At 35.8% G+C, this 12,188-nt stretch overlaps 1 protein-coding gene across 1 annotated transcript in view; it reads left to right on the forward strand.

Annotated features, from left to right (window-relative positions):
- Positions 1-12,188, forward strand: part of LOC138173869 (adenylate kinase 7-like) — a gene marked incomplete at its 5' end in the record, with an annotated part of 127,433 nt that overhangs the window by 61,846 nt on the left and 53,399 nt on the right. Inside the window, one exon of the mRNA XM_069103943.1 lies at positions 3,701-3,781. Within this exon, the coding sequence (XP_068960044.1) occupies positions 3,701-3,781 (81 nt within the window). The remainder of the gene's footprint in view (positions 1-3,700; positions 3,782-12,188) is intronic.

Below are 12,188 nucleotides of genomic sequence, written 5' to 3' on the forward strand. Positions count from 1 at the left end.
AAAAGGCAATGAGGAGAAGAATGCCTTAAAAAGCCAAATTTGCCAGATAGAAAAGACTCTCAAAAGCTCACTGAAGAGAATCATTCCTTCAGAATTAGATTGGAGCAAATGGAAGCTAGTGAATTGATGAGAAATCAAGATACTATTAAACAGATCCAAACAAATGAAAAATAGAAGGCAATGTGAAATATCTAATTGGAAAAACCACTGACCTGAAAAATAGATCCAGGAGAGATAATTTAAAAATTGTTGGACTACTTGAAAGCCATGATCAAAAAAAAAAAGAACCTAGAAATCATCCTTCAAGAAATGATCAAGGAAAATTGCCCTGATGTTTTAGAACCAGAGGGCAAAAGAGAGGTTGAAAGAATTCACCAATCACCTCCTGAAAAAGATCCCAAAAAGAAAACTCCTAGGAATATTATAGCTATGTTTAAGAGTTTCCAGGTCAAGGAGAAAATATTATAAGCAGCCAGGAAGAAACAATTTGAATATTGTGTAAACACAATCAGGATAAGACAGGATCTGGCAGCTTCTACACTGAGGGATCAAAGGGCTTGGAATATGATATTTTGGAGGTCAAAGGAGCTGGGATTAAAACCAAGAATCACCTACCCAGAAAAACTGAGTATCATGTTTCAGGGCAAAATATGATCTTTCAATTGAATAGAGGACTTTCAAGCATTCATGATGAAAAAACCAGAGTTGAATAGAAAATTTGACATTCAGATACAAGAAGCAAGAGAAGCATGAGAAGGTAAACAGGGAAAAGAAATCATAAGGAACTTATCAAAGTTGAACTATTTACATGATCTCATCATGGAAAAACAACAATTGTAACTTATGAAACTTTTCTCAGTATGAGAATAGTTGAAGGGAATAGAAATGTGTGTGTGTGTATATATATATGTATACATCCATATATATGTCTATATAAGAGGGTATATGGGAATAGAAATGTATATGGGTGTGTATGTATATGTATGTGCATATGTATGTATATGTGTGTATATTTATACATATATATGTCTATATGGGAGATTATGTGGGCATATAAATACATATGTGAATGTGTGTATATATGTGTACAGGTGTACATAGATAGAGGACACAGGACCAATTTAGTAGGAAGGGATGATAATTAAAAAGTGAAATTAAGAGGTGAGAGAATATAATGAGAGGAGATGGGGAGACAGAATGGGGTAAATTTTCTCATATAGAAGAGGCAAGGGAAAACTGTTACAATGGAGAGGAAGAACAGGAAGGAAAAAGGGAATGAGTCAACCTTACTCTCAATGAATTTGGCTTAGGGAGGGAATGACATATACACTAAATATGGTATCTCACCCTACAGGAGAGTAGGGGGGAAGGGGATGAGAGGGAGGATGATGGAAGGGAGGGCAGGCTGAGGTGAAGGGAAGTTGGAAGCACCCACTTTTGAAAAGGGACAGGATCAAAGTAAAGAATAGAACAAGTGGGGGGTGGGATAGGATGGAGGGAAATATAGTCAGTCTTTCACAATATATCCACTATGGAAATGTTTTGCATAGCTACATATGTACAACCTATATTGAATTGCTTATCTTCCCAGTAAGGGTGGGGGGTGATGAGGGAGGAGGGGAAAGAATATGGAATTCAAAGTTTTAAAATCAAGTGTTAAAAATATATCATTATTATTATTATTTTACATACAACTTGGAAATAAGATATACAGGCACTGTATAGAGATCCACCATGCCCTACTGGAAAGTCAGAGGCAGGATGGGGGAAGATAAAGGAGAGAGCAGATTGGGGGAGGGGATATCCAGTGGGATTGATGTTTTGGGGTGGTGGGTAGGGGAAAATTGGGGAGAAAAATTGTAACTCAAAATCTTGTGGAAATGAATGATAATAAGCATAAGATTTAATTCAACAACAACAACAAAAACCAAGAATCACCTACCCAACAAAACTGAGTATAATGCTTCAGGGAAAAATATAGTCATTCAATGAAATAGAGGATTTTCAAGCAGTTTTGATGATAAAAACAGAGCTGAACAGAAAATTTTACTTCCAAATCCAAGAAGCAAGAGAAGCATGAGAAGGTAAACAGGAAAAAGAAATTACAAGGAACTTATTAAAGTTGAACTATTTACATTCCTACATGGAAAAACAATTAACTATAACTCGTAAGACTTTTCTCAGTATGAGGATAATTTAAGGGAATATATATGGATATATGTATACATACATATATATGTATGTATAAGAAGGTGTGTGTGTATAAATGTATGTGTGAGTGTGTGCATATGTATGTTCATGTATGCATAGACAGAGGGCACAGGATCAGTTGAATATGAAGGAATGATGTCTAAAAAAGTAAAATTAAGAGGTAAGAGAGGAATATATTGGGAGAGGGAGAAAAGGAGAGATAGATTAGGGTGAATTATCTCATATAAAAGAGGCAAGAAAAAACTGTTACAATGAAGGGGAAGAGCAGGAAGGTGAAAAGGAATGGGTCAACCTTACTCTCATTGAATTATACACACCCAGTTGGGTATCTTACCCTACAGGAAAATAGGAGGGAAGGAGATAAGAGGGGGGAGTTATAGAAGGGAGGGCAGATTGGGGGAGAGGGCAGTTAGAAGCAAACACTTTTGAAAAAGAACAGGGTCAAAGGAGAAAATAGAATAAGTAGGGGACAGCATAGGATGGAAGGAATTACAGTTAGTCTATCACAGTATAACTACTATGGAAATGTTTTGTGTAACTACACTTATACAACCTATAATGAATTGCTTATCTTCCCAATGGAGGTGGTGAGGAGGGAAGAAGGGAAAAAAAATGTTTAAAAAATTGCTTTTTACATGCAACTGGGTAATAAGATATACAGGCACTGGAGGGTAGAAACCCATCTTGCCCTACTAGAAAGTTGGGATGGGGGGAATGAGGGAGGATGTAAGAGACAACAGATTGGGGGAAGGGGTATTCAGTAGGCTTGCTATTTTGGGATGGGGTAGGGGAAAGGTGGGGAGAAAAATTTGTAACTCAAAATCTTGTGGAAATGAATGTTGAAAACTGAATATTAGTAAATAAATTGGAAAAAAAATAAAATCTCATCTTCTACAAAAAAAAAGTACTAAGTAAGTTAGGTACCACTAGAATTGCATGGACTTTTCCCATTCACTGACTACAGGAATACTAGTAATTACTCTTCATTAAGTGTTCCTGATTTAATGATATGTGATGAATTGATTGATATGCTGTGTATACTCCTAGGTACTACTTTTCTTCCTTTTTATTTCTCCTCCTAGTACAAAAAATACTGCTCAAAGTCAGAAAACGTGGATTCAAATTCCACTTTTGCCATTTACCAACTATGTGACTGTACAAGTCACTTGATCTGTTAAAAAGGGGAAAATACTAATCAGTCTTAAAAGATTGCTCTCAGTATCAAATGAAATTGCACATGCAAAACACTCTGTAACCATATACTTTGTTAATAAATATTATATACGTATAACTTGCTATTATTAACTTCTTCCCTCTTTTTTCCTATCTTTGTCCCCTTTCTCTAAGCATTGTTAGTATACTTTATTGTATCTTAATCCATAGCCTAATAGAGTTGTGTAAGCTTCTAAAGTACCAATTTTTGCACTATAAAATTTTAGTATTAGATTATAATATTACATATAACATTCTTTTGAATTATGTTTAACAGAACAGAAAATTTTCAACCTATGTAGTTGCTTCTGGATTAATTTATGGAGCAGAAGAAGGCATCTTACATTTATTTTTTAAGGTATGTTCTTTTATAATTTTGTTAACTTAGAGTAATATACTTTCTAGCTTTAAGATATAAAACTTATGTTTTTATGATAACTGGGACTGTATAACTTTAAAATCTACAGGAAAATGTGTGGAGATAGAATTTGACCTCTAATTCTTTTTCCCCTGCTTAGAACCAAGACTTGTTAGATTCAAAGAAGTGCTAATATTTAGTAGAAGGTATAGAAACCTTTTAAAAAATAAGAAAATGATACATTTCATATGTTACATCACTTTAGCATTTGACACAAGTACAATACTATATATCTACATTTTATTACTAAACTCTGTTTCTTTTTTTTTCTTTATTAATTTGATTACTTTGAGCTTACAAGATTCAGTTCCCTGGTTCTTTGAGTTTCAAATTTTCTCCCCCTCCCTCCCCTTCCCACCTTCCCCACCCCCACCATGGTACAATCAGGTATAGGATCTGCAGATACTTTCACATTAGACATTGGTCAGGTTGAAAAGAAGGATTGTAATGGATGGAATGCACAATGGGAAAGAGGAGACCAAACCAAACAAGAAAGAGAGAGAGCAGGTAATTTGCTTCAATCTGCATTCAAACTCTGTTCTTTCTGGTTTTTTCTCTGAATGTAGGCATCTCTCTCCATCATGAGTCTTTTGGAGTTTACTTATAGACCTGTATTTCTGAGAAAAGTCCAGTCTATCAAAGTTGGTCTTCACACATATGTTGTATCTGTAATTGTATACAAATTTTTCCTGGTTCTGCTCTTCTCACTCAACATCAGTTTGTTTAAGCCTCTCCAGGTAGATATGAAGTCCATCTGCTCTTCATTTCTTATGGTGCAATAATATTCCATTACATTCATATACCATAACTTGTTTAGCCATTCCCCAATTGATGGGCATCCCCTTAATTTCCAATTCTTTGCCACCACAAAAAGAGCTGCTATAAATATTTTTGTACATATGAGTCTTTCACTTCTGTGATTTCTTTGGGATACAACCCTAGAAATGGTATTGCTGGGCCAAAGGATATAAAATTACTTATAGCCCTTTGGGCATAGTTCCAGATTGCTCTCCAGAATGGTTGGATCATTTCACAACTCCACCAGCAATCAGTATTCCAATTTTTCCACATCCTCTCCAGCATTTATTGTTTTGCTATTTTGTCATCTTAGCCAATCTCACTGGTGAGATGTAGTACCTCAGAGTTGTTTTGATTTGCATTTCTCTAATCAATAGTGATTTAGAGCATTTTTTGATATGCTTATAGATACCTTTAATTTCTTCCTCTGAGAACTGTCTGTTCATATCCTTTGACCATTTATCATTTGGGGAATGACTTATATTCTTATAGATTTGACTCAATTCTCTGTATATTTTAGAAATGAGGCCTTTATTAGAGACATTGGTTGTAAAAATTCTTTCCCAATTTCCCACTTCCCTCTTAATCTTGGTCACATTGGCTTTCTTTGTACATAAGCTTTTCAGTTTCATGTAATTAAAGTTATCCATTTTGTATTTTATAATGCTCTCTAATTCTTGTTTGGTCATGAAATCTTCCCCTCTCCATAAATCTGACAGGTAAACTATTCCTTGTTTTCCCAGATTGCTTACAGTATCATCCTTTATACCTAGTTCATGCACTCATTTAGACTTAATTTTGGTATATGGTGTTAGATATTGGTCTATGCCCAGTTTCTGCCATACCATATTCCAGTTTTCCCAGCAGTTTTTGTCAAATGGTGAATTCTTATCCCAAAACCTGTGGTTTGGGGTTTATAAAAAAGTAGATTATTATAGTCATTGACTGTTGAATCTTGTGTACCCAATCTATTCCATTGATCCGCTGCTCTGTTCCTCAGCCAGTACCAAGTAGTTTTGATTGCTGCTGCTTTATAATACATATTAAAATCTGGTATGCCTAGGCCACCTTCCCTAGCATTTCTTTTCATTAATACCCTTGTTATTCTGGAACTTTTGTTCTTCCAAATGCATTTTGTCACTATTTTTTTCTAGCTCTATAAGGTAGTTTTTTGGTAAATTGACTGGTATGGCACTAAATATGTAATTTAATTTAGGCAAAATTGTCATTTTTATTATATTAGCTCGACCCAGCCATGAATAATTGGTGTTTTTCCACTTACTTAGGTCTGACTTTATTTGTGTGGAAAGTGTTTTGTAGTTGTGTTCATATAGGTGCTGGCTTTGTTTTAACAGGTAGATTCCATAATATTTTATAATGTCTACAGTAACTTTAAATGGGATTTCTCTTTCTATTTTTTGCTGTTGAATTTCTTTAGAAATATACAGGAATACTGAGGATTTATGTGGGTTTATTTTATATCCTGCTATTTTGCCAAATTTATTTATTGTCACAAGTAGTTATTTACTTGATTCTTTAGGATTCTCTAAATATGTCATCATATCATCTGCAAAGAGTGATAACTTGGTTTCTTCTTTACCTAATTTGATTCCTTTGATTTCTTTTTCTTCTCTAATTGTTACTGCTAACATTTCTAGTACCAGATTGAATAGTAGGGGTGATAGTGGACATCCTTGTTTCCCCCCTGATCTTAGTGGAAATGCTTCTAGCTTATCCCCATTACATATAATACTTGCTAATGGCTTTAAATAGATGCTACTTATTATTTTAAGGAAAGCTCCATTAATTCCTATACTTTCTAGTGTTTTTAATAGGAATGGATGTTGTACTTTGTCAAAAGTCTTTTCTGCATCTATTGTGATAATCATGTGGTTTCTGCTAGTTTTATTGTTGATATGATCTATTATACTGATGGTTTTCCTAATATTAAACCATCCTTGCATTGCTGAAATAAGTCCTACCTGATCGAAGTGTATTATTCTTGTGATAAGATGCTGTACTCTTTTTGCTAATATTTTATTTAAAATTTTTGCATCTATATTCATGAGGGAGATTGGTCTATAATTTTCTTTTTCTGTTTTATCTCTTCCTAATTTTGGTATCAGTACCATGTTTGTGTCATAAAAAGAATTTGGTAGGAATCCTTCTTCACTAATTTTCCCAATAGTTTGTAGAGTTTGGGAATCAGTTGTTCTTTAAATGTTTGATAGAATTCACTAGTAAATCCCTCTGGCCCTGGAGATTTTTTTCCTAGGTAGTTCACTGATGGCTTGTTCAATTTCTTTCTCTGAGATGGGGTTATTTAAGTAATTTACTTCCTCTTCAGTTAATCTGGGCAATTTATATTTTTGTAAATGTTCATCCATTTCACTAAGATTGTCAAATTTATGTGCATATAATTTGGCAAAATAATTCCTAATTATTGTTTTAATTTCCTCTTCATTGGAGGTAGATTCACCCTTTTTATTTTTGATATTCATAATTTGGTTTTCTTCTTTCTTTTTTTATCATATTGGCTAAGGGTGTATCAATTTTATTGGTTGTTTCATAAAACTAGCTCTTAGTTTTATTTATTAATTAAATAGATTTCTTAATTTCAATTTTATTAATCTCTCCTTTGGTTTTCATTATTTCTAATTTAGTATTTAACTGCAGATTTTCAATTTGTTCTTTTTCTAGCTTTTTCTTTTTCTTTTTTTTTTTAAAGCAGTTGGGGTTAAGGAACTTGCTCAAGGTTACATGGCCAGTTATTTCTAGGTGTGGTGCTAAGTATCTGCTCCCAGATTTGATCCCCAGGTCATCCCTACACTGGAGCCGGTGCTTTTACTCGCTGAGCCACCTGGCTGCCCCTAAGCAATTGGGGTTAAGTAACTTGCTCAAGGTTACATGGCCAGGTGTTTCTGGGTCGATGCTAAGTGTCGGAACCCGGATTCGATCCCCAGGTCATCCCGACACTGGAGCCAGTGCTCTTACTCACTGTGCTACCTGGCCACCCCTTTCTAGCTTTTTCAATTGCATGCCCAATTCATTGACCTCCCTTTTCTCTAATTTGTTCATGTATGCACTCAGGGTTATAAAACTTCCCCTAAGAACCACCTTTGCTGCATCCCACAAATTTTGGTATGTTGTCTCATTATTGTCATTCTCTTTAATGAAGTTACTGATTGTTTCTATGATTTCTTGTTTGACCCACTCATTCTTTAGGATTAAATTGTTTAGTTTCTAGTTAGTTTTTAGTCTATCTTTCTGTGGCCCTTTATTATATATTATTTTTATTGCATCACAATCTGAGCATGATGCACTTAATATTTCTTCCTTTCTGCTTTGAATTGTGAGGTTTTTATGTCCTAGTATATGGTCAATTTTTGTGTATGTGCCATGTGCCACTGAGAAGAAGGTATATTCCTTTTTATCCCCATTCAGTTTTCACCAGAGATTTATCATACCTACCCTCTCTAAAATTCTGTTCACCTTCTTAACTTCTTTCCTGGTTATTCTGAGGCTGGATTAATCAAGTTCATAGTGGGGATATTAAGGTTCCCCACTAGTATAGTTTTGCTATCCATTTCTTCCTCTAATTCCCTTACCTTCTCCTCTAGGAATTTGGCTGCTATATCACTTGGTGCATATATGTTAAGTAATGATATGGCTTCATTCTCTATGGTGCCTTTTAGCAGGGTATAGTTTCCTTTCTTATCTCTTTTAATTAGATCAATTTTTGTTTTTGCTTTATCTGAGATAAGGATTGCTACCCCTGCTTTTTTTACTTTAGCTGAGGCATGATGTATTTTACTCCAGTCTTTTACCTTTACTCTGTGTGTATCCCTCTGTTGCAGATGTGTTTCTTGTAAACAGCATATTATAGGATTATGGTTTTTAATCCATTCTGCTATCCACCTCTCTTTTTTGGGAGAGTTCATTCCATTCATGTTCACAGTTATGATTACTATCTGCTTCTTTCCCTCCATCCTATTCCCTCCCCTGTTTATGCTTATATTTTTCTCCCCCTCTCCCTTACCCTCCTTAATAGTTTTCCTTTTGACCACTACCTCCCTCACTATTCCCTTCTTATCAGCCCCCCTCCCTTTTCCTCCCCTTCCCCCTTACTTCTTCCCTCCCTTCTAACCACCCCCCCCCCTTTCATAGTCCTTTCCCCCTCCTACTGCCTATAGGATATTTTTATATTTAATGCAGTATGTTATTTCTTCTTCACACCAATAGTGACAGGAACAAATCTCATGCAAAGCTCCTCTCCCTCCCCTCTTTCCCTCTGTTATGATACGTTTTGTGTCTCTTCTCCATAGAGTCCTATGCTTAACTGGTCGTGTTATTCCCTCCTTGCACCAGAACCAATGAGGGAAAAGCTCATATAATACTCATTTCCCTCCCTTCTTTCCCTCTACTATATTGTTTTTATGCCTCTTTGTGTGGCATAATTTACCCTTTTTAACTTCATTCGTTCCTCTTCTTCCATTGCAGTCCCTTTGTAGCCCTTAATAAGGTTTTTTAAATTGTCATTTTGTACAATTTATTCTCATACCTTCTACTTGTCTATAACCAGTTTGCTCTTATTAAAAACAATGTGTGCGTGTGTGTGTGTATATATGTGTGTGTGTGTGTGTTTTCCTTGTTTACCTTTCTATGTCTCTCTTGCATCTCGTAATTGGAGGTTGAATTTTCCATTGAGCTCTGGCTTTTTCATCAGGAAGGTCTGGAAATCTGTTATATCATTGAATGACCATCTCCTTGCCTGGAAAAATATGTTCAGTTTTGCTGGGTAGGTGATCCTTGGTTTTAATTGGAGCTCTTTTGCCTTGCAAAAAATTGTATTCCACTTTCTCCGATCTTTCAGTGTAGAGGCTGCCATATCCTGTGCGATCCTCACTGTGGTTCCTCAATATTTGAATTGTTTCTTTCTGGCTGCTTGAAGTTTTTTCTCCTTTACCTGGTAGTTCTGGAGTTTGGCCACAACATTTAGAGGACTTTTCAATTTGGGATCTCTTTTAGCAGGTGTCCAGTGGATTCTCTTGATTTCCATTTTATGCTCAGGTTCTAGTATCTCAGGGAAGTTTTCCTTAATGAGCTCTTGGAGAATGTTGTCCAGGCTCATTTTTTCATCATGATTTTCTGGTAGGCCTATAATTCTCAGATTATCTCTCCTGGATCTGTTTTCCAGGTCAGTTATTTTTCCATTGAGGTATTTTACCTCTTTTTCTAATTTTTCATTCTTGATATTTTGTTTGACTAATTCTTGGATCCTCATAGAGTTATTCACTTCAATTTTGTTGATTTTAGTTTTTAGAGAATTATTTTCCTCAGTTAATTTTTGGAGCTCCTTTTCCATATCATACATTTTTCTTTTTAAGGAGCTATTTTCTTCATCATAATGTTTTTCTAATTTTGCAGTTTTGATTTTAAAAGAATTATTCATTTTGTCTTCTATCTCTCTCATTTGGTTTTCAGAGTTCCTTTTGAGCTCATCTAGGAAAGCTTTCTCTGCTTGAGACCAGTTCCCTGTTGATGCTTCAGCTGTGGTGTGGTGTCAACACTGTCTCCCTCTGAATTTGGTTCCTCCCTCTCAGGATAGTAGGACTCCAGAGTATTTGTCTTTGCAGTCTGCTTTCTACCCATTTTGAGGCAGGGCCCTAGCCACACCCTTCCTCTAGGGTTTCTAAGACTTTACTATTTAAGGTTTTGCCCGGGGCAATTATTACTATGTTTTCAGGGTCAGAGGCGGGGATTGGAGCAGCCGGGATTCACTCTGCCATCCTGGTCCCTCGAGGTCCAGATAGGAGCTTTTTAAATTTCTGGGCTATGGATTGATAGTCCCAGGAGTAGTTGCTGCCCCTGCCAGGACTATACTCTGCTTTGCAGGATAAGCTATTTTTGATAATAAGCCTAAATCTTTTGCCTTTTGGAATATTTATTATATTCCAAGATTTCCTCCTTGTTTTTTAGTGAAAGCTGCCTACCCTGACTATATTCTAATGTCCTAGAAGATTGCTTGTTCATCTTTTTATTTCTAGTACCTTGTACAGTGTCTTGCCTATAATAAGTACTTCATGTATTTTTGTTTAATTGAATTTTTCTTTAAAAATATTTCTTAGCACTTTAATTGCCATTGCACAACAGACAGTTTTATTCTTTCATCTTTTTAATGATTTCTTCTTTATATTAGCACTTCTACTTTCCATCTTGTCAAGATCTGGATTTATGATTAAGAATCTTTTTGTGATCTTTGTTCAGATTTAGCTAGTGATAACCATCTTGCTACAGTGGATGCCCACATACACATTTACATCATTAGCTTTTTCATTCTGCATAAACTTGATATAGATGATGTATATTTTTTCTGTAACCAGAAAGTCTAAGATTACTTTCCCAGTTTGCTGACCCCCATCCACCTGAATATCATCATCCTACCAGATAGGTATGGAATGAATGTTGTATTTCCATCTCAGCTCCTTGAAAACAGGAAAAACATGAACTTTAGAGGAATAGTGGAGTGTGGGTTAAAATCTTTGGTTAGAGATCTTAACCAGATTACTTATTTTGGCTAAATAAAATTGAGAGGGGGAGCAAAGAAGTGATTGTGAATAAATAAGAGTAACTTCATTCCTATGGTACGTTAGGATTTACTATATACCTTCCTTAAACCCACCCTTTTGAGACCAGTGATGCACATATTACCCTTTGTTTTATAAATGAGGAAAAAGGCTCATAAAAGTTAAGACTTAGGGGTGGCTAGGTGACGAAGTGAATAGAGCACCAGCCCTGGAGTCAGGAGGACCTGAGTTCAAATCTAATCTCAGACACTTAATACTTAACTAGCTGTGTGACAGTGGGAAAGTCATTTAACCTCAATTGCCCTGCCCTCCCCCCCTCCAAAAAGAAAAAAAAATATGACTTACCCAGGGTCATATAGCAAGTGAGTGTCAGAGCCTCCTGGACACAAATGATGGATGGACCTGCATCCCTTCCTTACATTATCCTCTCTAGGGCTCCAGATAAGATAGCTCTCAGTTCCTGGATAGAAGGAACTATGCCAGAACTGGCTGGGGACCAAACCTAAGCAGTATCTCATGAGGGAGGTTGAGGAACAGCAGCACTCACTGAGGCTTCTTAACAGAATTTCTGTATCAGCTCTTTATAGATATGTTGTTATATGTACAAAAAAATCATTTGCTGCAATACACACACATATACATATGTGTGTGTGATCTTATTAGTATGAATATTCCTCCCATTGGTATTTATCTCAACCTATTCACACCTTCTTATCCTACGCAGTTTTTGTTGATGTATTTCTATAAATCTCCCATAAAGAATCTATCCAAGATGCTAGAGACCTTTCTCTGATTCTTTTACTACTTTGTGAGTGCCACCACTACAGAACTGGGGTGGATGTAACTGAAAGATTTCTGTTACTATCCCCTGTCTTCTTCACATGTCAAGCTCACCTCTTTTTCCAGGTTCATATCCTTGGTGATATTTCCACTCTACTTCTTACATGCAAACCATCATTAAC

The sequence above is a fragment of the Petaurus breviceps genome, unplaced genomic scaffold (assembly GCF_028583685.1).
Source record: "Petaurus breviceps papuanus isolate PSGF00001 unplaced genomic scaffold, PetGlider_PUasm1.0 66, whole genome shotgun sequence".
NCBI lineage: Eukaryota > Metazoa > Chordata > Mammalia > Diprotodontia > Petauridae > Petaurus > Petaurus breviceps.